This window comes from Cebus imitator, unplaced genomic scaffold (assembly GCF_001604975.1).
Source record: "Cebus imitator isolate Cc_AM_T3 unplaced genomic scaffold, Cebus_imitator-1.0 Scaffold283, whole genome shotgun sequence".
NCBI classification, from domain to species: Eukaryota; Metazoa; Chordata; class Mammalia; order Primates; family Cebidae; genus Cebus; species Cebus imitator.
In genome coordinates, this window is record NW_016107598.1 from 1743694 (window position 1) to 1770911 (window position 27218).

The 27218-nt window shown below is 39.0% G+C and overlaps 3 protein-coding genes across 6 annotated transcripts in view; 2 read left to right on the top strand and 1 right to left on the bottom strand.

Annotated features, from left to right (window-relative positions):
• On the top strand, positions 1-22609 carry LOC108284787 (proteasome subunit beta type-7-like). Its single transcript, XM_037728919.1, has 3 exons — positions 1-295; positions 1709-1849; positions 22435-22609. The coding sequence occupies exons 1-3, from the start codon at positions 42-44 to the stop codon at positions 22607-22609; spliced, it is 570 nt and encodes a 189-aa protein (XP_037584847.1). The 5' UTR covers positions 1-41.
• SLC4A4 (solute carrier family 4 member 4) overlaps positions 1-27218 on the bottom strand; it is a 496548-nt gene that overhangs the window by 377470 nt on the left and 91860 nt on the right. The window contains exon 1 of one of the 4 annotated variants that reach the window (XM_017501631.2): positions 22829-23474. The exons of 2 other annotated variants lie outside the window; for them this stretch is intronic. The gene's annotated coding sequence lies outside the window, so the exon portion shown is untranslated. Of the gene's footprint in view, positions 1-22828; positions 23475-27218 lie in introns of those variants that run through there. One more of the 4 variants, XM_017501632.2, reaches the window with a different exon arrangement.
• On the top strand, positions 22673-26605 carry LOC108284799 (translation initiation factor IF-2-like). The gene is made up of 5 exons (XM_037728913.1): positions 22673-22859; positions 22944-23491; positions 24536-24594; positions 25646-25696; positions 25822-26605. The coding sequence occupies exons 1-5, from the start codon at positions 22673-22675 to the stop codon at positions 25826-25828; spliced, it is 852 nt and encodes a 283-aa protein (XP_037584841.1). The 3' UTR covers positions 25829-26605.

Below are 27218 nucleotides of genomic sequence, written 5' to 3' on the forward strand. Positions count from 1 at the left end.
TTGCGCCCGCCCCCCCGGCCCGGAAGTGCTTTCTTGGGAAGATGGCGGCTGTGTCGGTGTATGCTCCACCGGTTGGAGGCTTCTCTTTTGATAACTGCCGCAGGAATGCCGTCTTGGAAGCCGATTTTGCAAAGAAGGGGCACAAGCTTCCAAAGGCCCGAAAAACTGGCACGACTATTGCCGGGGTGGTGTATAAGGATGGCATAGTTCTTGGAGCAGATACAAGAGCAACAGAAGGGATGGTTGTTGCTGACAAGAACTGTTCGAAAATACACTTCATATCTCCTAATATTTAGTAAGTATTAGTTCGTTTGAATCGTTCTGATTTTTTCAAACATGTCAGGGCTAAAAATTGACCTCGTTGCATGCTCTTCACTAAAATCTGTTTTTCATTCTGTATTTTCTATCTCCCTTAAATGGCATTTCCATCCACCTGTGACCTAAGCTAGTCATCTTCAAGTCCTCTCTTTGCTTCAGTCTCCAATTGAATTGGTAGCCAGTTTTGCCTTTTCTGTGCCCCTTGAATCCATTCCCTCCTATCCTTTCCTTTGATAAGGCTCTAGTTTGAGTTCCTTTATCTTTTTCTTTTTTTCAAATGTTAACTTGAACCAGAGAGGTTCTTTTTTCTTAGTTGGACTATGGCAGTTATTTAACTGGCTTGTCTTTTCCATCCTATTGTTGACTCTTCTGCCATATTGGATCTTGTAAAACATAGATCTGATTACATTCCTTTCTTAAAAAGCTTCTCATGAGACTTGTCACATTTCCACACTACTTTTAGGATAAAAATCAAAATTCTGTGGCCTTGCACAGTCTCAAGAAAGCTTACCCTTCAGGCCTCTTTTTCAGCTGCCACCACCTTGTGCTCCTGTTATAACTGAACTGTTCCTACTTTCCTCATGTCCCCATTCTCTTTTCCCTCATCTCCAAGCTGTTCTGCCTTTGCTTATGTGAGTTTCTATTTAGAAACTCTTCCTTCCCTGTTTGTAGAGTGTTTTTATTCTAGCTCACATGTAACCTTTTCTTTTGCAACATTTCTTCTTTTTTTTTGGAGAGATGTGGTCTCACTATGGTTGCCCAGGCTGTTCTTGGCCTTAAGTGATCCTCCCACCTGGGTCTCACAAAGTGCTGGGATTACAAGCATAAGCCGCCCTGCCCAGCCTGAAACCTTTTATTTATGATCAGAATAAATTACTTTCTCCTCCGGTTTCCCGTAGCATTTTGTACCTGTGTGACTACAATGTATTAAATGATGTATTATAATTTTTGATTCTTGTGTGTCTTCTACTCAACTTTGAAATCAAGCGCAAGGACTGTCATATTTTCTTTATTCCCAGTGCTTAGTGTAATTATTGGTATCTGGTAGTAAATACTTGGTAGTGTTGAATTGCAAGACTTTTAATGCACCTTGCTCTTTTGTACAACTTGGATGTATTTGTAGGATTAATGAAATGCACCCTCTGTTAGGAGCACAGAACCAGTAATTTCATATGTTCCATTGGGCCATAGATAATATATTTGCCTATAACTAGATGCATATTCTCAATTTTCTATTTAAAATGGATTAAACAGAGAAGTTATAGCATAGATATATTCAGAAACATCTCTCTCTGTACCTGGACTTCATGGAAGTTATCCAAGAACCTCTACTTCTAATTGAGCCCTCTGATAATTGGATTTCAGTGACGTTTGTAATTGGATTTTTCAGTTGTTGTGGTGCTGGGACAGCTGCAGACACAGACATGACAACCCAGCTCATTTCTTCTAACTTGGAGCTCCACTCCCTCTCCACTGGTCGTCTTCCCAGAGTTGTGACAGCTAATCGGATGCTGAAGCAGATGCTTTTCAGGTANCTTTGGGAGGCCAAGCCAGAAGGATGGCTTGAACCCAGAGGTTTGAGACCAGCCTGGGCAACATAGCAAGACCCTGTCTCTATAAAAAAAAAAAATTAGCTGGGCATGGTGGCACGTGCCTATAGTCCCAGCTATTCAGGAGGCTGACGTGGGAGGCTCACTTGAGCCTAAGAGGTCAAGACTGCAGTGAACTATGATTGCACTACTGCACTCCAACCTGGGCAACAAAATGAGCCCCTGTCTCCCCCAAAAAGAGGAGGAAAGTCTTCCAAACATTTCCCAAACTCAAATGAAAATAAAGAAAAAATATAATTCAAGCATTAATATTTTTCTACACACAGAAAATAAGCCTATATGCAGTTTTTAGAAGTACAAATTCACTGGGAAGACCATAAAGTAATTGATAAAGGGGAATGTGAAGTAGCAAATTTTGTGTTACTTCCAATACTTCCTTTACCACTTCAGAAAAATTATCATCTAAGATTATCTGATTTCAATATTTTAAAGTGTATTTCATAGTCAGGGACTTCATTTAGTTTTTTTGTAAACAAAAGAAAGTTAAATACCCACCAAATGTTGGGAAATCATAGTTGTAAGATCAACAGTAATTTGTACCTATAGATATACTTTCCCTTCAGGATACAGAAGCACACGCTAAAATTGTATCCTCACACAGGCTTACAGATCTTTAAATTTTTTCTAATTCTGAATTAATAAATGTAGAAATATTCTGTGCAGGAGGCCCATGTGTCTAGACATACTAAATCAGATGAAATATTTCCAGGAGACTTCAGACTAGTGTCAGTAAAACAAATCGTCACTTCTCATTTATTCAAGGGACCACAGTGTTTGGAATACAGCCAACGCCTTATTTCTTCTTATAGTCCTTTCAGTTGCCAGTATCTTATCTAACTTATGAGCAGGCATCACTTCAGAAATGATGACAAAATTAAAATTATTCAGTTGAGACAAGTGGTACTGTTCTCAATATATAATACAGCATTTGATTTTCCATTATTACATGAGATTAGTAGTACCATTATGCTTGTTTTACAGAAGAAGGGCACATGGATGTCAAGAGAATTCCACAAGACCACAGTCATAGTGGCAAAGTAATATCATCATCCAAGCTGATTCCAGAGCCTAAATACTTAGCCACTGCATGATTTGTCTTCAGTAGATAATTATGGTAGAGGAAATGAAACCCAAACCAATCACTAGGGTCAGAAACCTCTCCTTCTAAAATAATATTGACAATAATAATAAAGAATGTGAATTTCATGAGTGCAATGATTCCCACTACTGATATTAATGAGATTCATAGATTATTGACAGATTTCAACCCATATATTCAGCCCCAGGCCCTCAGTTATAATTCAGAGTTAACAGTTTGATCTTTCTTGCTTATCTTCTTATACATTTGTCAAGTCTATTATGTATTTATAAAGCATTGTACTCAAACTAAACAGTTTTGAACTCCACTGTATTGTACTATTTTATTCTTTATCAATGACCTGTTTTCAAATTACTGAAGTTGAACAAAATTTTCAAAATTATAGAAGGCTTCTTCCTAGCTAAGAACTTATAAAATTCTGACATTATAAGCTGATAATTCTTAACAGTTTGGGAGGCCATGAGCCTTTTGGAAATCTGAAGAAAACTGGATTGTAACCTCAAAATAAAATGGATATATGAATATATAATTTAAATGTGGCTATAATTTCATGAGGTTATTGAATGCTCACACCTCAAAGACCAACAACAAACTTCAGTTAAAGTACCCTAGTATTTTGGTCTTGTTTTCCATATTTAATGATTCTCTTATATTGCAATACTCCTTGAAATATCACACTTTCTCTAATTAGTTATAATCATGATCTTATTTGCAAAATTTCACAGAAATAAGGTCTTATTTACAAAGATTAAATTAGTATACAAACTTACAGGAAAATCACTACTTTGCTTACAGAAAGAACTATAGAGAGGCAAAGAATTATTCTCCTTTGAGTTCTATGAGTTCTTTGAGTTCTAATTATCCAAATGAGTTCTATGACATAGTCAATGAGCAATTTCCCACCAAAAAAAGGCTATCAAAGCACTCATCTTTGAATGTGAGCTAAATTACAAATGCACAATTGAAGTTGCTTTAACCTTATGGGCATACCCCCTCCAGATCTGATAGTAAGAAAGTCCCATGGCTGATGGTAGATAAGATAATCTTGCTCATTACCTTTCCAAATTTAATGTACTCTAGTTAAATAGCCATGTTCACTGGTTTTGACTGCATCATTGTACTTTCTGATAACAGAAAAACATTAGATTTTTTAGAAGTGATGTCCTGCAGCTGACAGGCTCTCATTTTATTTTCATTCAAATTTTGGAGAACTGGATAGCCAGAAACTGATATTTTGCTTTGTGATATACAAGGGACACTAGTGAGTATTAGATATTAAATATTTTTATGTATGCCTCAGTTTCAGCAATGTCATAAATACGCTGGATAAACTTCTCCAGAAAAAAATAAATATATACACAAATTCTGTACACAACAATATTGAGAGGTTTTTCTGAAGCCCAGCTGTGGGTCTCAAACTTCATGATTAAGGAGATATGCCTGCATTCAATAGACAAGTGTGAGCTGACACTTATGATTTGGAAGGACTTTACCTCCCTAAGATGACATGAAAAAATCTAACTTGGCTCTGCCTTTAAAGCTGTTAATCGTATGCAAAGAAACGACATTCATCAGAAATAATCACCACAGCATTCTCTTTGTTATCTGGTGGGTTTCTCAAAGCATAAAGAGATTGGCTGCCCTCAAAGTAAGGTCCTGGCTCTTTTCCATTTCAAAGGTTGAGAAGCTGAGGGATGGGGAGCCTTCTGCATCTGCCACAGTGACTCCAATCTGCATCTCTCTGGAGAGCTAATCAGTAGACATCCTGATGCTGGCAACACAAACAAGCCAAGAACTAGTCTGGCTAATGTAGGTACTGTCTGGTAGGATGGTCACCACCTACCTTGTAAATTCTAACCCACCTCCTTCCTAAAGGTCCTGTGGCACCATCACCCATGACCGTGCCCTCCTCAAGATGTATCCGTTAACTCCAGTGTTCAATTAGCCACCTTATTCCATATTTATTTTGTCTATATTAGCCTCTCTCATTATCTTTCTTGTTCCCTAGTTGTTTTACATAAGTTCATCCTCAATATATGTCATACAGTATAACTATTTATAATACACTGTTAGGCATATAACTGGTCTATATCCACTATTTCTGAGGCTCCAAGGTTAAGCTAGAAAAACTATCATTTTGAATAATTCATTTCTTTATTTAAGTTGTTTTTGAAATATGATTTTTTTTTTCCACTTAAAGTTATCTTTATTGCTCCTAGTTCCACAGTTTTTCTAAATGCTGGATTTACTAGGTACAAAGAGACTATACTAATAGCAAAGACTACACTTGCTAATATGTAATATTCCATTTTAAAAAATAGTATTGCAAAACAATGAACAGGCAAAAGTAAGATAAAAAATAAAATCTGTATGGAAACAAGAAGAAGAAAAAGTTTTCAAGTACTCAACATCCTCGGTTACTTTTCCCATGACCCTGTGATTGGAAACCAGGACATCATTTAAAATGCTGGTCACCTTGGAAAGCAAAGACACCTCTAAAAATAAAAATCAACATTTCCAGACTCTGTCATAATGGTTTCCTGGTAAACAGAAAGACATGCTCGCTATTCTACCCCCACATGGGGGTTATGGCAATTAATTATTTAACATTTGGAAAGTGCTTTGAAGACAAGAAGCTAAGTGCTAAAAATCATCATCAATTTTCAGTAAACCACACTTAAAGTGAACCCACCAGGTTTATTGTTAGAAACTGAACCATTAGTATAAGGCCATGTTTTCTTTTTCCATTTCATTTAGACCATTAGATCAAATAGCCAATACCACATGGAATCTTCCTCTCCTTTTGATAAAACTTTAAGTGGCCTGTGGGTAAAAAAACTACTTGATTTTCAGAGAAAATATAAATTCCAATAATGTGGTTTTTCTGGAATTTACAGGGTTTTGCTTATTAGGTATCTTTTCTCTTCTGCCTTTTATCTAAGTTACATAATAAACAGTGAGTTTACTAAACATTTCATTTGTAAAACTTTGTGAGTGATAAAAATCTAGTTTAATATACTCCTACTAGCTAGTTATCATTTAACCAAACATTTATTTAAGTGTCCCTGACCACATTACATTTATACATTTAGATGAACAATTCAAGGCTTGATTAACCTTTATACTCTAAATTTAAGTAATAAGCCATTCTATTTAAACAACAGTTTAAATCGACAGTTTTTCCTTCTTACAATACATTCTGGTTTGCATTTATTCATTTATAAAACTCAGATCAGTGGCTCAAGATTGAGAAATGCATGTTTTCCACCAAGGTATAACTAAAATCCACATAAAAACCTACCTACATGCATGCTAACAAAAAAGGGGGAATTAAGTGGTTTTTAAATAGGGAGTCATGAGAAGGACCCTCTGCAAAGCCATTACGCAGAAACTGTGGCTGGCTTGGGATTAAGTAAACAAGAGTAGAAATTTCACCTACACCCATTTGGACAACATAATTTTGTCCAAAATATTATTTTTACTTCATTATCTCTTACACAGTGAAAGATCATCTACACAAATGTCATAAATTTCATGTTTTTGAAAATTACAAGATATACTAGCATTATCTTCTTGGATATGGAGTTGTTTCCCATTAAATCAAGCTCAACAATGTTTCTCTAAAAAGAAAGTTTATATATTTTAATCGCCCAAAATACACAGTTTTAAAAGTTGTCTTTCTAAAAGGAGAAAGGACTTGTTATGCAACACATTTTTACCACTCATCATATATAAACAATATATTTTTGCACATCTATTAGTCTACCTCAATCTTTTATCCATATTCACTCTTCCCAAACACCTATTCCCCACCCCCCACCCCCACTAAAATATGGAAGCAAAATCTTAAAGGTGTTAGACATTCTAAGTCTCAACAGGAAAAGAAATGTTAGCTGGTTGCTGAAGTCAGGTTTCCATTAGGTTCCTGGCTCACATAACAAAAGTAAACATGGAATTCTGCATAGAACCCACAACAGATTGCTCAGCTCAGAAACAAGGTTAATGTCTAAGAAAGTTAAGCTAAGACAAAATTTTTCATTGACAGCTTGATGCTTACTATGTATTCCATATAATTCTCATTTTCTACAGATCATCACATAATAAATATGTAGATAAATGATTTTCCATGGTTCATTTCTAACAATTTCATTTCTTTAAAAGAAATGGAAAGTAAGTATAGGGAATTTAAATTAAAACTGGGAAGGAAAATGGATTCAAGGAAGCCCTCTCTTCTAAAAAATTTTTCAAAGGAGGTATTGTATTATTTCCTCCTCCACTCTGCTGGCTTTATTAGGGTGTACAAATAATGGATGACTGGTACAAACAGAAGAAATGTTCACACTTGATATTTGAAAGAACTGTTTTGGGGACATATATTTTTAACTATCTCTGCTTTAATGTTAAGAGTGCAATCAGACAGTGCCTTAAAAATAAACAATATAACATAGTTCCCATATTTGGAGAGGTGGGGGAAGGGTGAGTCATTTCAAATAAAATGTTTTTCACCCATATGAATATGAAGGAGATAAAAACTGTCAGAGGGAATTAGCCATGGCCTAAAGTGAATGAGAAATGAATTAGCAGAGACTGAATCTCCACGAGAACATTACTTTGAATCAAAACCAAATTTCCAAAACATTCCAGGTGATTTGCTCTATATTTATGGAATTTAAACACTGAAATTAATGATTCTGAAACGTTTAAGAAATAAAGCAATTTAACTGTCAATGCTATATGTATTGGCTATATGTTTTAATGTTTATCTCTAGGCCTACAGTGATGGGATAGGTGAAAACCAGCACTTCAAGGAGCTTCTCAGGTGGACACTAACCCCAGGTTATGAACTGCTCTTATCACACCAGTCTCCAACTCGATAGCAGTGAATGGATTGACTTTCTGTTAACTCAGAAGTTGCTTATTTAAGTTACTTTGAGGGAGGCCAAGAACTCATACACACAAACTTCCATTCACAATACGTTCAAATCCTTCAAATGTCATCATCAGCAACTACTTCTTTTGCAGATATCTTTCTTCCGGTAAAAATTAAAAACACAAATAGTACTAAAACACATTATAAGTTAAATCATTTCTTACTAAAATATTGGCAGATGTTTTCCTCTTGCAAAGAAAATTAGAAAAAAATAATGAGAGTATTAGCAGCTTTCAGACTCACAGAATATTAGAAGAACCACAGTGTAAGAGAGAGGTAGGGCTGATAAAGTCAGGCAGGAGCATCATGACGAACAGCTAACCCATACTGACTACATATGATGCATTTTTCTAAGCATTTCACATTCATTAACTTACTTAAACCCTAGGAATTAAAGAAGGTTGGGATAAAGAACTTGGAAGCACAGAGTCCCCCATCATAAGGCACAATTTGGTGCTGTGCTGTGCTGCCCAGATCTCCCCTTCAGAACATAAGTACTTCCCCAGCTGGTGGAGTGTTGGCTGATGACACACAGTTCAACCTTGTTCTAGAAATTACCTGAGCCAACGAGAGCCATCTGACCCAAGGTCACACCTCTCTCCAGAGGCAGCCCATATATCATGACCAGTTGCTATGGGATAAAAAGGCCTGGCTTCCCTATCTCAAGGTGGGGCAACTCCAAAGGGTGTCTCTCCCCATCTCCAGAGCTGCTGATGGGATCAGCGGAGGCCTCTGCTACTGTCTTGCTCTTCAGCTTCTCCTTCTTCCCAGTCCAACCTCCTTAACTCCCCCAACAGGTAGCGTCACTCAGTACAAGTCCTGGTAAACTTCTTGCACAATCTCAGAAACTGTTTCGCAGGGAATTCAGCCTAAGACAATGATAGAGACAGGATTCAAGCCAGGGCTCTCTGGCTCCAGAGCTCATGCTCTTAACTCACACCAGGAAACCCTGATAGTCACAAAGGATTTGGAAAACAATTTTGATGGAGGTTTCCAAAGACCTCAACAGCCTATTGAGCCAAGAGGTCTCAATAACAATAGCTGAAATTTGCTGGATCTCAGCAACCTTCTTGAGGCTCCCCAGGTATTTGTGGGGTGTGTCAGCTGTGCCCACCACCCATCCTGTCTTTTCTTTTTTTTTTTTTAATTATACTTACAGTCCTATGATACATGTGCAGAATGTGCAGGTTTGTTACATAGGTATACACCTGCCATGATGGTTTGCTGCACCCATCAACCTGTCAAACATTACACCCATCATTTCATGTCCTTCTAGTCAGGTCCCTTTGCTGATGGCCAATGAACAGTCAATAATGCCACTTTCCTGCCAGGATACATTTATACATCCTTTTTCTTATCCTTTATGTTGTTAAGAGGGTGTCATAGCTGTGTCTAAACAAGGATTTAGGCATAATGACATGGAAACGCTACTGTAGGAGCAATAACTCCACATGTCTCCAGACCTGAGACTGCGTCTGAATTATATAATGAATACCAACAGATGAACAAGAGGAAAAATTATATTCAATATGTTGAGACAGAATATAAATGTGTGCAATTCATTTTAAAACGATGTACGTCGGAAAATATTTTGAGACAATTTTAGTTTAGATAATAAGGTAGGTAAGCTTCAATTATCAGAAAAATCAGTTAAAGTGACGATTTCATACCCTGTTGGCAGCAGATAAACAGGCCACTCTTTTTTTTTTTTTTTTTTTTTTTTTTGAGACGGAGTTTCACTCATGTCACCCAGGCTGGAGTGCAATGGCACGATCTCGGCTCACCGCAACCTCCGCCTCCTGGGTTCAGGCAATTCTCCTGCCTCAGCCTCCTGAGTAGCTGGGATTACAGGCACACACCACCATGCCCAGCTAATTTTTTGTATTTTTAGTAGAGACGGGGTTTCACCATGTTGACCAGGATGGTCTCGATCTCTTGACCTCGTGATCCACCCGCCTCGGCCTCCCAAAGTGCTGGGATTACAGGCTTGAGCCACCGCGCCCGGCCAAACAGGCCACTCTTATAACTTAAGCAGACAGGTTCACAGTTTCTCAAATCAGATTCCTCAAAATATGATTTCCTCTTCCTTGATTCCACAGACAATGCAGAGTACCTAATAAGGCTTTCACATCATCCCACCACTGCTCTCCAAGCCATAGGGATTCTGTTAGGTCCCATATCCCCAGACATACCTTAGGACTAAATCCTCACTTTCCTATTCTATCAGCTCTCAACTCGGGTAGCAGCCTGGGCCACATGTTCTAACCTGCTTTTTTCTGCTGTTCTGGTTTTTATATAAAGGACACTGTGGGCTGGGCACAGTGGCTCACGCCTGTAATCCCAGCACTTTGGGAGGCTGAGGCAGGCAGATCACCTGAGGTCAGGAGTTCGAGAGACCAGCCTGGCCAACATGGTGAAACTCCATCTCTACTAAAAATTCAAAACTTAGCTGGGTGTGATGGTACGCTCCTGTACTCCAAACTACTCGGGAGGTGGAGGTTGCAGTAAGCAGAGATCATGTCACTGCAATCCAGCCTGGGCAACACAGCAAGACTCCATCTCAAAAAATAAAAATAAGACAAGTAAAGGACATTGTGTTGTTCAAGCCCATGTGGTAGAGTCCATCTATCACAAAAGCTAAAAGCTGTAGGCTGAACAGGAATACATGGCACCAGACTTTCCCAGCTCTTTAATTTGCATACATAGTGTTAAATTTAAAAAAGCTATCCAAGATAATTTTTAAACCCTCCCAAAATAAAATATATTGCATTTATTTGGAAAAGTAAACTATTTCAGATTAGTGGGATTATACCAAATGAACCCCAAACCAAAAATGTTGATTTCAATTCAGAAATAACATCCAATTTCATGTTATCAGTAGCAAGGTGTGGGATTGATTCATAGAAATTTTATAAAGAACTTTAAGTGCTTATTTTATAACCTCAAATGTAACCATGCATGTACACTAGTGCCTTCCAGTCAAGGTCAAGAGCTGAGATAAGACACGCTGAGGCCCGTAAACTTTATAGAAAGTGTCATGTGTGGTCAGACTCACAATCCTCTAGATCAACTTTCAGTGACATCTGACAACGACTTCAAAGAACAGGAAATGATTCTACAAAATGATTAGTGACTTGAACAAAGTTCTATGAAAGGAGGATAACCCTGGATAAAGTCCTGGGTAAAGAGAGAATAAACACCCAAAAGATTAGGTCTATTTACCAAATGTCCATCTTCTCTTTTAAATTGTATAAATACTTAATCCACCCAATGATTTGTCCTGGACCTTCTCCTGTTAGAGGATCCAGTTTCTCTTCTTGTGGTAAAAATCTGCTCACATAAATACCTACTGCATAAACTTAAACTTTTTAAAAATTTAAGCTAAACCTATTTTTCTCAGTTATATATTTTATTTTATTTTATTTTATTTTATTTTATTTTATTTTATTTTTATTTTGTAGAGACAGTGTCTCACCATGCTACCCAGGCTGGTCTCAAACTCCTGGCCTCAAGCAATCCTCCTGCCTCAGCCTCCTAAAGCACTGGGATTACAGGCATGAGCCACGCAACTATTTCTCTCAATTATATGTGGTGCTCCTCTTTCTGATATTCTTGGACTTGGGGAAAGTGTTCATGACATTACAGGCTTTGGTGAGGTCTCCTTTCAGACTTCACACTTCATTGCTGAAGACCATAAGCATTCAAATAACTTTCTGTGTGTTCTCTTAAAGAAACTCCTCCATTCTCATGATATGCATGTGTTTCTCTAGACCCTTCCCACTTATATCTGCTCTGAGGTGCAAGACCAAACCCTCAAAGGAGTATTCCAGATAAGACTGCATAAGGTTCAGATGCATGGACAAACAGGTATACAGCATTTAAAGATTCCTATTAAGAGATAACTGAACTCAAATGCATGTTCAAGTGTAATATTTATCAATATATTAAAGAGTAGTGAAACACTGAGATTTCACTGGAAATATTATGCATATGTAATAAATGAAATATCTGTTCTAAAACATCTCAATATATTGTGCATTCACACATATTGTGAGGCAAGAACATGTACCTAACACATAGAGATATACAGTACAATGATATTCTCTCACCTTTACATAAAAATCCAGTGTTATCGTGCTGCCCTAACACCTGTACAATAAAGCAGTTCTACTCTCATTCACTTTTATTTGCATTATATTTTCCAAAGATTTCATAGGAACAACACTTGGACTTGAAACTCTTCGTTCAATATAATTAATATGATCAATATTTTTAAAATGATTTGAAAGAAGCAAACATCAAATTCACAGATATATGAATAAATAAGTTAATGAATGACTCTTCCTTCTTACCTGTCACATGAGCACCTTTTCTAATGGAAACACACAGCCCCTAAAAATAGAGAGTTAGCAGGTCTCTAACTCTATATTTTTTATAATCTGTGGTTATACATATAATCAGTGATTAATAAATACGCATTTCTTCAGAGCATGCATAAAAATTGCAATTCCTCATAAATCTTTTTTAGGTAAAAACCTTTTTAGGCATCTTTAAAGTGGTGTTCATTAGGGGAAGCTGAGTAAAATGTACAGAACAACTCTCTGCACTATATTTTTGCAACTTCTAGTGAGCCTGTATTTAAAAACAAAAAGCTTTTTTATACAAGTGCTAACAATTTATTTTTAATCTCAAATAATCAGTAAGTAAAATTGAATCCAACTCAAAGAACAGATCAAATGCAGTCATATCAAAATAAGTTAAGCAATTTTTCCATGGAACTATAATACATCACAAACTGTAATAACAAAGAGTCTTCCCCAAAACTACTGGATTCCAAACTTCATTACAACGAATTTCACAAGAAATATATTAAAAGCCTAATAGCAATGATCACAGCTCCTGCATTGGAGGAATATCTCCAGAAGAAATACAGTTTTGAGTTTTGGTTTTTTTTGAGACAGAATCTTGCTGTGTTGCCCAAGCCAGAATGCAGTGGTGCAATCTCATCTCATTGCAACCTCCACCTCTTGGGTTCAAACTATTCTCCTGCCTCGGCCTCCCAAGTAGCTGGGATTACAGGTGCCTGCCACCATACCCAGGTAAATTTTGTATTTTTAGTAGAGATGGGGTTTCGCCATGTTGGTCAGACTGGACTTGAACTCCTGACCTCAATCCACTCGCCTCGGCCTCCCAAAGTGCTGGGATTACAGGCATAAGCCACCGTACCCAGCCAGAAATACAATTTAAATAAAGTTGGAAAGGATGATTTGGCATCTCTGGTCTGTCCACATTTTTAAAGTACTAAGTATCTCTCCATTAAATAAGCACTTTCTGGCCACTACGAGGACCACGAAAGACATACTGATAGAAACGGTAGGAAAGTAGACAATGTAGGAAGACAACACAAACATATATGAAACAATTAAAGGGCAGTACAAAACAGTAAGCAATAAAGTGATCAATTAAAGTGTAAAATTCACTGCCTAAGGCTTTGGCAATAAAAATATGTAACTGTTTGAACTATATTTTCTTCTCATGTTTTTGGAGTGGTATTTTTATTTCGTTCCTTAATAGATTTTTCAAGGGAAGTTATCTGATCTAGTTTATCTAAATCTTTTGAGACCTTTCCTATTGGCCTTCTCTCTTTACCCTGGCAAAGAAGTTCAACTTGTGAAAGTGCAAATGTATGAGCTGTGTGTTTCTGCTTAATCTGTTAATGCTCAGCCATTTTCCAAAGGCGATTGTAATCAGTACTTTAGCAACCTCCCTACCATGAGGCCCTACTTTCTGCTAACATCATGAGTGCTCATCTCACATTCCTAAGGACATAGTCTCCAGAGGTCAAAGGAATCGAAGGAATTTGTGAAGCAGTTCAACTGTGATGTCTCGTTGCAGCTGTGGTCACGCAATACACAAGGAGAGAGTTTCAGGAGTGCAGCCATCAACGCTCAAGATCCCATTAAACTTTCAGCCTAACTGATGGTCCCACTGATTCCTAATTCAGAACAAAACATATTTCATCAAATATCACTTTCAGGACTTCATTCCTGATCCTTCTGGGGTAGAAGGTGAAAACCTGGTTTGTATTAGAGACACTAGGAATATTTCAATAAGGCCATACAGACAACAGATTTCCATGCTGCATGGAAATTAGTTCTTTCATGGAAGAACTAATCCCATTCCCTTGGGAGGTCAGTTTAGATACTTTCATTGTCATAATCCTATTTGTTAAACAGGTATTCTTCCCTAAATCCACAGTACCCTTGTTTTTTAAATCCCACGTGTCAAGTGAGAACTGAAAGGAGGAGCCTTGCTTCCACATTAAATATAGCAATAACCAGGCACGCCTGGATGTATTTGTTTTAAAAAGAGCCAGTTTAACTTCTCAAAGGAATGAAATCACTCAGAACAGGAGATGAGATTTTTCTGAAATTCACTATTTGTAAAACTGTAGTTTAAAAAGGTTCACCATAATTACCCTTGTATTTATTTCAATTTTCCATAGCACTATGCCTGTAACAAAAAACAAAAGCTGTCTACTATACCAGATGATTCCATTTTCCACTAAGTCACTCAAAATTAGCCACATTTGCGTCAAGTACACGAGGTCTACTACCTAATGTGTAAACCTCCTTATAAAATGTAGACTGACGTACATTATTCCGAAGTAAAATGTTACATGCTGGGTATTCTAAGTACCACAGAACAGCTATACTTAAATGATGGCAGCAAACAGCAAAGACCCCCCCATAAGCTCTTTTAAAAAAAAGCTCAAATACAGGAAAAAAGAAAGAGTATCAGTCTTCGGGTAAAAAAACTAACTCCATTTCTATATAGAAATCCAAGTTCCTTCTGCTGCAAATCTGATTTTTCAAATGGATACCCACTTTCATTTAAAGGAAGAACATGTAATTCCCCAAAATAAAAATCATACAAATTTTAATTCTATTTAATTAAAAAAATGATATGATTCCAAACCACTTTTTGAATAAAGAGAGTCACAATATCAACCAACGGCTGAAAATCAGACCTATCAAAGGGTTAAGAATTGTTGTTTTACACAAATGTTTATAAGGTGTATGCTGTTTGCTCTCATATCATACTCAACATATCTGTGAAACACCTTATTCATGTTAAGCTGAAAAGGTGTTATCAAAGCCCCAGTTTTTAGCTATTACTCATCCTTAAATGTTCGATTTTACATGAAACATGGTTTCCAAAGTATTAGCACTGGAGAACCCACTGTAATATTTAAAATCTGGAACTTTGTGGCCATTCTAATTATAGAAGCTAAAAATATTCAGAGTATAAGCTTTGGGGATCACTCATGGGGTGAAGAGCAGTGTAATCATTTTCAAGGGTTCTCCAAGTCATGTGTGTGTTAGGGGGCATACATTTAATATGAATCATATAGTGAAATGGGTGACTGCAAACTGCTGGCTATTAGACTCAATTTTTCAATCTGATGCTTAATGAACCTTGGTTCCAACTCAGCTTTAGCAATAAAAAGTAAAAGTCCTAGAGGAAAAAAATATAAAGCACAGTTTGAGTCACTCAGAGTAACAAGAAAGATGCCTAAATGTGTTGTTCATTCATTCAGGCAACAAACATTTATTAATATGCCAGGAACTGTTCTCAGTGCTGGCACAATTCAACTCAAGAATAAGGAATGTTGAAGAATACAATAACAATAATAATAACTAACATATGTACGGCCATTTACAGTGCTGAACAAAATTTCATAAAGATCACTTTATTTGTTCCTCATAACTTCTCTGTGAATGAGGTTTTATAATTATTTTAATAATGAAAAAAGAGAGACACAAATGATTTTTTTAATTCTCAAAATCAAACAACTAATAAGTAAGAGAGCTGGATGTTCAACTCATACCTTCCAAATACAAATCTCCATTGGTCATTGAGCAATCAACATTACAAGATGCTCTAATTTCATGTAAAAGTATTGAGGACTAGTTTTGCATGTTTCTGAGTGCTGTATTAAAGTTGTTAGGATTGTTTTGGTTTGAGTTTTTTATTTTTTAGGGACAAAGTTTCAAAGATCCACACTATCATGTTTACAAGTTCAAAATGTTTGTAATCTCTTTACCCAATAAATTTACTTATTAGATGGAAGCACCAGTGAATGAGTTGCCTGGTTAGCTGAGTCTTCTAAACAAATAGAAGAAGTTAACTCCCCCTCAAGTATTAAAATCTTCCTTATTTGGGAAAAGATACTAGATAAAAACCTCATGAGCAAAAAACATGAAGCAGCACTTTACAAAAAAATGTAGACAATAATCAGATGAAAAGATAGATAAGGTACTCTGAGAAATGCAAACTAAAACTATAATGTGATACAACTATACATCCAATAGAATGGCTTTTTAAAAAGACACCTTTTGTAAGGATGTGGTGTAGATGATACTCTCATACAATGCTGGTAGGAATGTGAATTAGTACCAACTCCAAAGGAAGGCACTATCTATGGAAACCGTTGCATCAATTAAACTGGCAAAACACACAACTGAAATTCCCACATGTTCACCAAAAGACATATATATAATGATCATAGCAGCATTATTCATAATAGCTAAAAACTGGAAACAACCCAAACAAAATGAGTAAATCAGGAACAAAATGGATAAACATACTGTGGCCTTCTTATAAAGTAGAACACTATGTAGCAATGAGAATAAAGTGATGCTTCACACAAAACAAGTATAATTCTCACAAACATAATGTTGAGAAAAGAAGTCACACACAAGAATACACACCATGTAATTCACAGACAGAAAGTTCAATAACAGGTGAAAGTAACCTATTGTCTCAGAAATTAGGAGAGCGTTTACCTTGGGGGGAAGTAATGACTTGCAGAGGGAGTTAGAGGAGGCTTCCAGATGCCAGCACTAGCCTAGATTTTAGTCTTGGTGCTGGTTACATGGATGCGTTCACTTAGGTCAATCACTGAGCTGTCTACTGATGGTATGATGACGTGAAATTTTCTGACCATATGTATTTCAATAAAAACTTAACAGAAGGAAGGGAGGGGGAGGAAAGATGGAAGAAAGGAGAAAGTGAGGGAGGGAGAAGGGGGTGCAATGAAGTGATGCTAATCAGAGTCCACATCTAAACAGTCCTCAACCACTGTGCTTGCTTTAGTTCTCACTTCTATCTACCTCTTCCTTTACTACCAACCTGTTCTCAGGCACTTTTCAATGTTTTCCATGTATCTGCCAATAAAGCCCACTTCAATCATCTACTTCGTAGTTTACTATTTGCCATGGGATTAGAAACTTCATAATCAATCATAGAACAGCATGTGTATTAAAAGTAAACCCACCCTGAGGGATTTCCTGGGAGTAAAGTGAATCCTTTTTAATGTATGCCTTTTTTTACCTTCTATTTTGCCTGCTCAGAGGCTTTTTGCTGGGGAACATGCCAAATGTAGGGGATCCAAATAGATGAAGTTGTTACTAGATCTTATCTGTGAATAGTAGATCTCCAGGCCAAAGCTAGAATTAACTAACATAGAAATCCATACCTCACAAGTTTACTTACTTGCAAATAGTATTAAGAAGAATATTAATCAGTGAATAAACTTTAAAAAAAGAAATCACCAATTTCTTCTTAAATAAGATGTCTTCAAAATATTAAGAATAGATTTTTCTAGTTGTGTCACTCACAGAATATTATAGCAGTGTTAAATATACTTTTTTTCTCATGTTGTATTTTTATTTATACTGATTTTTTAATCCCAAAAAAAGTATACTAGAAGTATTATTTAAAACTTTCTTAAGGTTTCTAATACAGAAATTCAAGTTAAATTCAAGTCAAGGAGTATACCTTTTCCACAAAATTATCCACCAAGTAAAAATACAAAAATCCAGAATATCAGTTGGTGGTTATTTACCTCCTTTTACACCCTAATTTCACGTAATTTCTTTCTGTGTTCATTCTACATGAAAAACAAAAGTTAGCTCTCAAGATTGGAGCTACAACTGGTACAGCCAAATTGAAAATTCTCCTCTCATGAAACAGTCCCTGCCATGCAGAACCTGAAATCAAGTTGCGGCAAGTGGGCACTGCTACTGAGCAGAATTACCCACACAAAATGGAAACTGTCACTTTAAAACAGGATAAACTTATCCGCTTTAGTATCTTCTGCTGTGACTAAAAAAACAGTCACCCATTCATTGATGGTCATTCGACAAACATGTATCACCAGTCAAAAGATAAAATATTCATTCCTACCTCCACCAATAATTTAGAATTACATTTAAGAAAAGCATAGAGAATTCTCTGTCATCGTTTCCTCTTCATTTCAATGAGCAACAATCCCTTACACTTAGTTTTCAGGGAAGAGAAACAAGATGATGTTTTGGTTTACGCAAACAACTACAGAGGCACATAGTTTCAACATTACTGTTTCTACTACCATCCTTTTCCAATACAAAGGCTACTGAACCTACAATGGGTTATGTCCTGGTAAGCCCATCATAAATTGAAAATACTATAAGTCAAAAATGTGTCTAATACAACTAACCTACTGAGCATCATAGCTTAGCCTAACCTAACTTGGATGTGTTCAGAACATTTACATTCTCCTACTAGGCAAAACCATCTAACACAAAGCCTAGCCGATTTTATAATAAACTACTGGATATCTCATGTAATTTATGGAATACTGTACTGAAAGTGAAAAACGGAATGTTGTTATCAGTACTCGAAGTACAGTTCCTACTGAATGTGAACGCTTTCACACCATTGTAATTCTGAAAAATTTTAAATCGAACATAGTAAGTCTGGAGCCAACTATCTTCAGAGTCAGGTAAGACATTATCATTAAGGAATAAAATTATTTGTATCACTAAGAAGACTGGAAGAAAAAGTTGTATCTCTCCTTTGCCACAGCAAGTAAATAAAGCCATTAGCATTTATACACTTGTCCTCTTTTTTTTTTTTTTTTTTTTTTGTGACAGTCTCACTCCATCACCAGGCACCAGGCTAGAGTGCAGTGGCATGACCTCGGCTCACTGCAACCTCCGCCTCCCGGACTCAAGCAATTCTCCTGCCTCAGCCTCCTGAGTAGCTGGGACCACAGGTGCACGCCACCACGCCCAGCTAATTTTTTTGTATTTTTAGTAGAGACAAGGTTTCACCATGTTGGCCAGGATGGTCTCGATCTCTTGACCTTGTGATCTGCCCGCCACGGCCTCCCAAAGTGCTGGGATTACAGGTGTGAGCCACCGAGCCCGGCCCACTTGTCCATTTTTTTAGAGACAGGATCTCACGATATCCAGGCTGATGTTCAGTAGCTATTCACATGCACAATTTTATAGCATATTAGTACATGACAGCCTCGAACTCCTGTGCTCAAGTGATCCTCCCACCTCAGCCTCCAAAGTATCTAAGATCACTACATCTGGCTCTCATACTTTCAATGTCTTGTTAGAAATGTCATTGCACTGCTGAGACTGCCAAAATGCAACAAAAGCCACTGCCACAGAAGTATTATGAAAGTAGTTACTATGGCTTCCCACAAAATTAAATCAGCCACCTCTACAAATTAGGGGATGTGTGTCTGTGCTTGTGCATGTGTGTGTGTAAACATACATTAGGCAGAACTAAGTAAAGGGGAATCCATCCCTATTGCTGGAAAAATAACCAAAGGTATACACTACTGAGAATATAAAAGATCATCTTCATGTCAGAAGAACAGAAGCATATTTTCCATTTTGCAACCCAAATGTATCAAATATTTAAATATTGGGTGAAAAACAAAATATATTTGGAATACAACTTAGCCCTGACCTTATATAAAACTTATTCCTTCTTTCCTCTAAGATTCCAACATTATGTAAAAATAGTAAGTTCTAGTTTTGTAAAGTCTTACTAGCTTCCTGGATGTTCTTTATCCATTTTGCTAAATGACTCCCTAAAAAATACATAAATTTCATAAATCACAGGTTGTCCTTGGAAACAGCATCAACTGAGATACATGTTCTACTTATAGCTTCCTTTGTCCCATCAAATCATGCATTTTGATTCCTTCCATTTAGCAATCAAGAAAAGGCTGCTTAGAAATTTTAATCCTCATTAGATTTTCCTCTTCTCAGTTTGTTCTTTCCAATCCCAATCTTATCTATCAACTCCAGTCTTAGATTTCATTCATATTATTTTAAATAATGCCAAAGAAACTCTAAGAAAAACATAATGTATCTCGCCACACTTAAGTCCAGCAGTCTCTAAGGGCTCTTCTCCCCTCAGAAAAGTAGTCCTCATGGTCTACAGTGCTCTCAGAGGCAGGCAAGGAATCCTGTTTATTTACATGATTCACCAGCTAGTTTCCATTTCCTTAAGTGTTTTCTTTTCCTTTAAGATGTAAGCATGGCCAGATATCACTCTTGCTATCAGAACAAGGGATCAGAACCTCAAAACTGTACCTGCCAGCACTCAGTGAAAAGTGAGATAACCATCAAGGCCTACTGGAAGTTGTCCTAAAGGTTACCCGATTTCTATCGCATTATTCCTCTAAATCTGATTGCCTGTATTTCTTACACATAACATTTTTGTAAATCCAAAATGTCTCTTAATCATTTAAAAGACTGAAATAATGGTACTAACATTCAAACATCTAAAGTTATTTAATATTGACTACATGAACTAAAAGAAATACATTAATCTAAACTGACAGTACATCCTGTCAATGTCATTGGGTAAGGTGTCTAATGTATGTTTGTGTCTCCAGAAATGACCCCAAAACAGCAAATGGGGCCGGGCGCGGTGGCTCATGCCTGTAATCCCAGAAGTTCGGGAGGCCGAGGTGCGCGGATCACGAGGTCAAGAGATCGAGACCATCCTGGCCAACATGGTGAAACCCCTTCTCTACTAAAAATACAAAAATTAGCCTGGCATGGTGGCATGTGCCTGTGGTCCCAGCTACTCGGGAGGCTGAGGCGGAAGAATCGCTTGAACCCAGGAGGCGGAGGTTGCAGTGAGCCGAGATTGCACCACCGCACTCCAGTCACAGAGCAAGACTCTGTATCAAAAAAAAAAAAGAGCAAATGGCACCAAAACCGTCATTTGAAGAACACTTAATCCAAAATGTTGGGGGTTTCTTAGTTTTCGGTTTTTTCAAACATGCCTGGAACTATCAAAATATCCAATCTTGTCCTTGTCACCCCCACTCCTACAAATGCTCTCTGCCTCAACAGTTCATAATGCAGTGGTACTGCTTTCCTGTCTCCACCTACATATATGAGAGTTTCTGCATCATCTTACTTGACAGTCTGGGATACGGTTAAGGCAAACCAATTTCAAGATTTAACACAAAGACCAGATTAGAACTTTTAACTTTAAAATGAAAGTAAAAATTTTTTCTCAGCTATAAAGCTAAAGAAAAATAAACAGGCACACTTCCTTTGAATGAAGTTATACTAATATCTTCAGTCCAAGTATTAAAATGGCCATGTAAATTATTTATATGCTAATGTGATAGACACAAGAGAGTTGTAGTCAGAAGCGTTTTCAAAAGACATTACATTGGCTGTAAAAAAAAACTACTGAATATTGTTCTAATGGAATTGACGAATCTACTCAAATCACAATGAAAAAAAAAGCCCAAATGAGCAATGCACACTTTAATTAATGTAATTCAGGTTAATATTACAACTCCAAGCTCCAAGATACAAGAAAAAAGAGAAATACAGTACAATGCAGTGTCTCTTAGAAAAGGAACTGTTCCAGGATTTGAGACAATGAGCGTTTAGTACAGCCCAGTGTTCTTGATTTCTCATTAGGAGCAACTTTCCAGGCCACTGAAGTGAACTAGGAAAAGAAATGGGGAGGGTAAGCGAAAGGGGTCGCTGCTCTTCAGTGTCAAGATGGAAAGAGCTTGCTGTGATCAATTATGCAGAGAAGGTAGGGCCTTGAGACGGAAGAAAGGGTAGAAAAAATAGTTTTACAGGGCGCTGAAAAAAGTGACAGAACAGAGGTAGAACTGCTTCCTTCTCCATCTTTCACGTCAAGTTCAAGTTTTTCTTTTTGTTCTGTAAGAACTTTTGTCTTAATGGTGCTTGCTGCGGTTTGCTGATGTAGTTCCCAACTCCTGCCTTCCTTTGGTGACTTATTAACGGACTGGCAACGGCTGAGTAAAATGCACTTAAGAAAAAAGAAATCACCTCTCTTTGCCAAGACGCACATGCTGCCCAGTACCTGAGGAAGAGGTCCGCTGTCGCTGGCCAAAAGAAATTCCAGTTTAACCTCTGCCTCCCCTATCCAAATCCATTGCCAATGAATGTGCGTGTGCCACTTGCAGACAATCTGCCTGACTCACCCCCCGCCTTCGGCGTGCCAGGGAGAGATGTAAATGCTCCGTCCTGGAGCAGGCAGTGAAGTGGGGGCCGCGGCCTTGACAGCACCGAGAGTCCCCACGTCTCCCCCTGTGATGGGTTTGGGGATGCGTTCCTCTCAAGCAGGTGCCTGGTCACAGGGCGACCACCCAGGCTCACAGCAACACACGTGTCACTGAGCCTGCGCCCAGCCCGCCGCAGACACTGGTCCCGCAGTCCTCGTAACGACGCCCAGTTGGGCGCAGGGGGCTTAGCAATGAGGGAGGAGCGGGACCACCCAAACTCTTCCTCTAAACCTTAACAAGGAAAAAAAAGTACTTTTCCGCGAGCAGCCGCCACACACCGCCCGCGCCCAGCTCCGGGGATGCCCGGCCCGCAATTGACCTCTCTCTCCCTCCCAGGAGCGCGCCGAGGCCGCCTGCGCGCCCTCCGGGATCGGCCCCCGGGCCCGCGCCCGCCGCCGCCGTGGAGCGAGGGACCCCACCGACCCTCCCTGCAGCTGCCGGGGCCAGGCGCTCACCTCCTGGGGTCCGGCTTCCGTCGCTCCTCCAGTTTGGCGGCGGAGTGTGGGGCTGCAGCGGCCACTGCCGCCGCCGCCGCCTTCGCTGCCACTACGGCCGCGGCCGCCACGGAAGCGCTGCCCGGCGCGCCGCCGGGTTTGGAGGCTGGGGGGCCGCGGAATCCCCGGAGGCGCGAGCCTGGGACGCGGCGGGGCCGAGCCGCGGGAAGTTGTCTGCGCGGGGCGCGGAAAGAGCGGGGCGCCGGTCACTCGCGCCCAAGTAGTCACAACTTTGCCGCCTGGGTGGGTGCGCGCTCCGGAGGGACGCGAGCGCGGGAGAGCGGGGCAAAGGCGCTGGGGCGGGAGGGTCTTCGGAGCAGGCAGCACTGGAACCTGAACGGCCCGCGAGGAAGGGGGACAAGGTGGGTCGGGGGCGATGTCTACACGGCCCGCGTGGTGCGCGGCGAGCGAGTGTGTGAGAGCGCGGGCGTCTACTCTACTTTGCCTCCTGCAGCTCCTGCATATTTATGGGGATCTCTGATGTTACTGCCAGTAACTAACACTGCAGCAGTGGAGCCCAGCCCGGGCGCCCCTCGGAAGCAAGCCGGGGTGCAGGGGCTCAGGGAAGGCGGCCGCGACGAAGGCTGTGCCGCGAGCGCGAGCCTGCGATCCATATTTAAAGCCGTAAGTGGCCTCGGCCGGCCCCCTGCCCTGCCCTCGCTCGCGCCCGCCCGCCCGCCCGGCCCCCACCGCTCCGGGCCGCCGCTCGGCGTCAGCCGTCCGGGCCTCCGCGGCGGGGAGGGGCCTAGAGCCGCGCCGCCTCCGCCGGGGGCTCGGACTCCGCGCAGCGCCCTCGCGGAGCTGACGAAGGACCCGTTTCCAGACCCGTCGCGCTTGCCTCCTGGGTTCCTTCTCTCTCACGCCCTGGGCTAACGCCCTGGGCTTGGTGCTAGGTCCAGCTTTTTGTCTTACTCAGAAGAGTTCCCCAGTGGGGAGAGCCTGTGCTTCCATGCAGACCTAAAATTGCATGCGTTTTCCCAGCCCAGATCACTCTTGACTCTACTTTCTAAAACTTGGGGCATACAGAGTGCTGCCATAACACAGTATTAAGTCATTGTTCACCTTTAGCAAAAGTTGTCTGAGGATAAGGTGGTTGTCAAACTGTGTCCTTCATTTATATCACTGGTGCCTTTCTGTCTTCCTTGGGAGTTAGGAAAACAGCCTTAGCCATTCAATGCGGTTTCTTGAGCATGCAAAGTGATTATTTGTATTTATTCTGTTCCTAAGCCTAATTAATGAGGTTCAAGTACCCTTTGCCAAGCAAATAATATACCAATGACCCAGCACCAATGCCATCAGTAAACCGTTGAATCATTAAGTAAACCATTAAGATATGAACAGACTGTCAGCACAGACACCATCTATTGTTCTGGGTACTGCTAGAGAATAGTCACTTAATGGATTTCAACCGCATGGTATATCATGCACGTGTATATCATTTTCTAGTAATACATATGTAATGTATATGTGACGTCACTGAGCAAATTGTTTTCAACAGTAGCCACCAAAACACATAAAGTTCAAGAGAAATGATTTCACATACCATCTGCTCCTTGTTCCCAGTCTTTCTTCAATACAAAGCTATAGCTAATAGAGCCTCCAAGGGAAGAAAAAAAAAAAATGGGGGTAGGGAGGAAATAATTTGAGGACAGAGGCTTTTCTTTCTAGTATTCAAAACTGGAAGAGATCCAGAGATCCATGGTGCCTGACCAGTGCTTGGAAAGCAGGTATGGAGCTTGTATCTTTTTAAAAACTTGTACCTTTAAAAACCTTAGTTAATGCTTAGAAGGCACAAGGAACCACCCCAATCTGTCTGATGTCTACAATTAAAATGTACTAATGTCATGTGCCTGTTGTCACATCTGGCTCACATATATGTTGACACATTCTGCATAACCCACTGCAGTGATATTCATCAGAATATCACCAGGAATTGTTAATGGGACACTCAAAACCAAAGATAAAACAAAAAATTAGCTTTAAGGTTTTCACCTAAGTAATTATATTCTGTTTCTAGAGTAATGTTAAAATTAACTTTTACTCCCTACGCAAGCAGTTTGCAAGAATCAGCAACCCCAAAGTAAGCTACTAGGCAAAGGGAAGTCACTTTTGTATTAAGAATTTGCCACTGCTGTTCAGCAGTTTTTCACACTCCGGATTATGTATTTCAACATAGCTGGCAATTTCTCATTATAATCGTGAAGCAGCCATGAACAGTCAGTGTTGGTGAATAAGAAAAAAGAAGTTCAAGAAACACATTTTGCAAGCATTCTGCTGCAAAATATATCAAACTCTCCGTCACATAAGCTAAATAGTTAACTCCGGAAGGCATTTCAGTACCAAGATTGGCAAGAATTTACCCTAAAAGAAGAATAAAGTTGGTGTGTGGGGTGGGAGGCAGGGAGAGAATGAGAGTACTATGGAGGTGAGATTTGGTATGTGTCTTAAATTAATGAGAAAAAGAGTTGTCTTTGGCAAAGTGTTTGCAACCTCTGTTATCATTTTCATTACTTGATGTTTGCTATCCCACAATTAAAAGAGCATGTTTTATTTCCTATTGATTAGTGTCCACTAGATACGTGTGTATTTTCTTTTGGAAGGTCATTGATTAATTTCTCTTATAAACTCTGCATGTGGTCACTTTCGATTGCTTTTCCAGGTGATAACCATGAATCCAAAGATTTTTGTTTGCCTCTCCTAAAACTTGTGTTATATCTCTTGATTCTCACAAGCCCAGAGAAAGATTTATTGGTTCTTTTTGCCTTGGGGTTCACACAGCTTAGTGACGAGAAGAATGAGCAGAAAAATGGATAGAACTAGAAAAACGGTGTAAGTAAGCTTTACTGATAATCATTTGTTTACTTTTTAATCAATAAGTCTCTGTACTAAATGATTTCTTAGAATACCTGCCCAGTACTTAGCTTATTAATCAAGTTTCCTTCCTATCATCCAAGGTCCTAATAGGCATCTAAAGAAAACAGAAAGGAGGAAAGACCTTTGTTTCGATGACAAGCACCATCTAGTGGCAGCAGGTGATGACAACATAATGTCTCCGAGAAGAATAAAGATGAAAGTTTTTGAATAGGTAGTTCAGTTGTTCCTGGTGGCATATAGGCATGTCATTCTTTGATTCTAAAATAAGAAGTTGTATGTAGTAAAATAATGCAACCGATTGGCCCTATGTTGATTATTGAAAGTAAGGTGCAGATCTGACCTGCAGATAAAATTATTACCATAGAATTTTCTCAGTATTTGTGTGACTTTGAATAGGTCCTTAAAGATTTCTGTATTTAAGGTTCCTCATTACATAAAATAAGAAGAGTTATGGCTTGTCACCACATGTTAGCTGTAAAGCACTGTGTTCAGCAAAGAGCAGGATCCATAAATTTATCATATTTGGGGGTTTTCACTATTAGGAAAAAAAGGTGAATAATATTGTTGGTTGTTTCTCCTGGAATTATACGAAATTATAACATTCATATGCATTTCATATTGGGGCCTAAACAGAAAGGTGGTAGGAGATCTGTTATGGCTTGTTACTATAAACATCGAAGACTGATCAGAGATGTTTCTCAATATCAAGTCCTTTTCAAATACATGGCTCATTGGTGAAAGTCTGACCAACATTTGCTACACAGAATAGAGATTTTCTTTGTACTGGTATTTGTTTGGACTTATTATTGTTTTGTTAGTAAACAATATTGCAACAGAATGATCATTAAGGTTGCCACTTTGTATGAGTTTAGCTAACCACTTCATTGTATAAGAGTAAGAAATGAGAAAATCACTTTTTTTCTTCTCATTCTAAAACCAATCTGGGATGAAAGATAGATAGATAATAGATCTATGATCACCAAAGCCTTCATTTTTGTTTCACTTACACTCCACAAGTATTCATATTCAGTCTGGCAATTTCTTGAATAAATTCAACTAACCTAGATTTATAATTTACATTCTCTTCTTCAACGCCCCCCCCCCAGGTTTAAAAATAGCTATAGCCCCCTTTTTATGAGGAGAAAATGAAGGTGAACACAGTCTTTGGAAGCTGTCAGCCCAGCATGAGCTGGGGAAAATAATTTTATTTGGTTAAACGTGTGTTACAAGTTGTTTCACAGATTTAGCAACTGAGCTCTCAACCATATCCAACTGTCATTTTTAAAACACATGCCTAAAGTGAAATATTTGAAGAGGTTCTAACTTTTTTTTTTTGAGATGGAATCTTGCACTGTTACCCTGGCCGGAGTACAATGACATGACCTCAGCTCACTGCAACCTCTGCCTCCCGGGTTCATGCAATCCTCCTGCCTCAGCCTCCTGAGTAGCTGGGATTATAGGTGCACACCACCACACC

What these genes read in the sequence shown, in the direction of transcription:
- LOC108284787 (XM_037728919.1), top strand. Translation starts at nt 42, where the DNA reads ATGGCGGCTGTGTCGGTGTATGCTCCACCGGTTGGAGGCTTCTCTTTT. An exon ending in TTCATATCTCCTAATATTTA is followed by an intron (nt 296 to 1,708) that starts GTAAGTATTAGT and finishes TGGATTTTTCAG; the next exon opens with TTGTTGTGGTGCTGGGACAG.
- LOC108284799 (XM_037728913.1), top strand. Translation starts at nt 22,673, where the DNA reads ATGCCCGGCCCGCAATTGACCTCTCTCTCCCTCCCAGGAGCGCGCCGA. An exon ending in CGGCTTCCGTCGCTCCTCCA is followed by an intron (nt 22,860 to 22,943) that starts GTTTGGCGGCGG and finishes CCGCCACGGAAG; the next exon opens with CGCTGCCCGGCGCGCCGCCG. An exon ending in GACCAGTGCTTGGAAAGCAG is followed by an intron (nt 24,595 to 25,645) that starts GTATGGAGCTTG and finishes GGGTTCACACAG; the next exon opens with CTTAGTGACGAGAAGAATGA.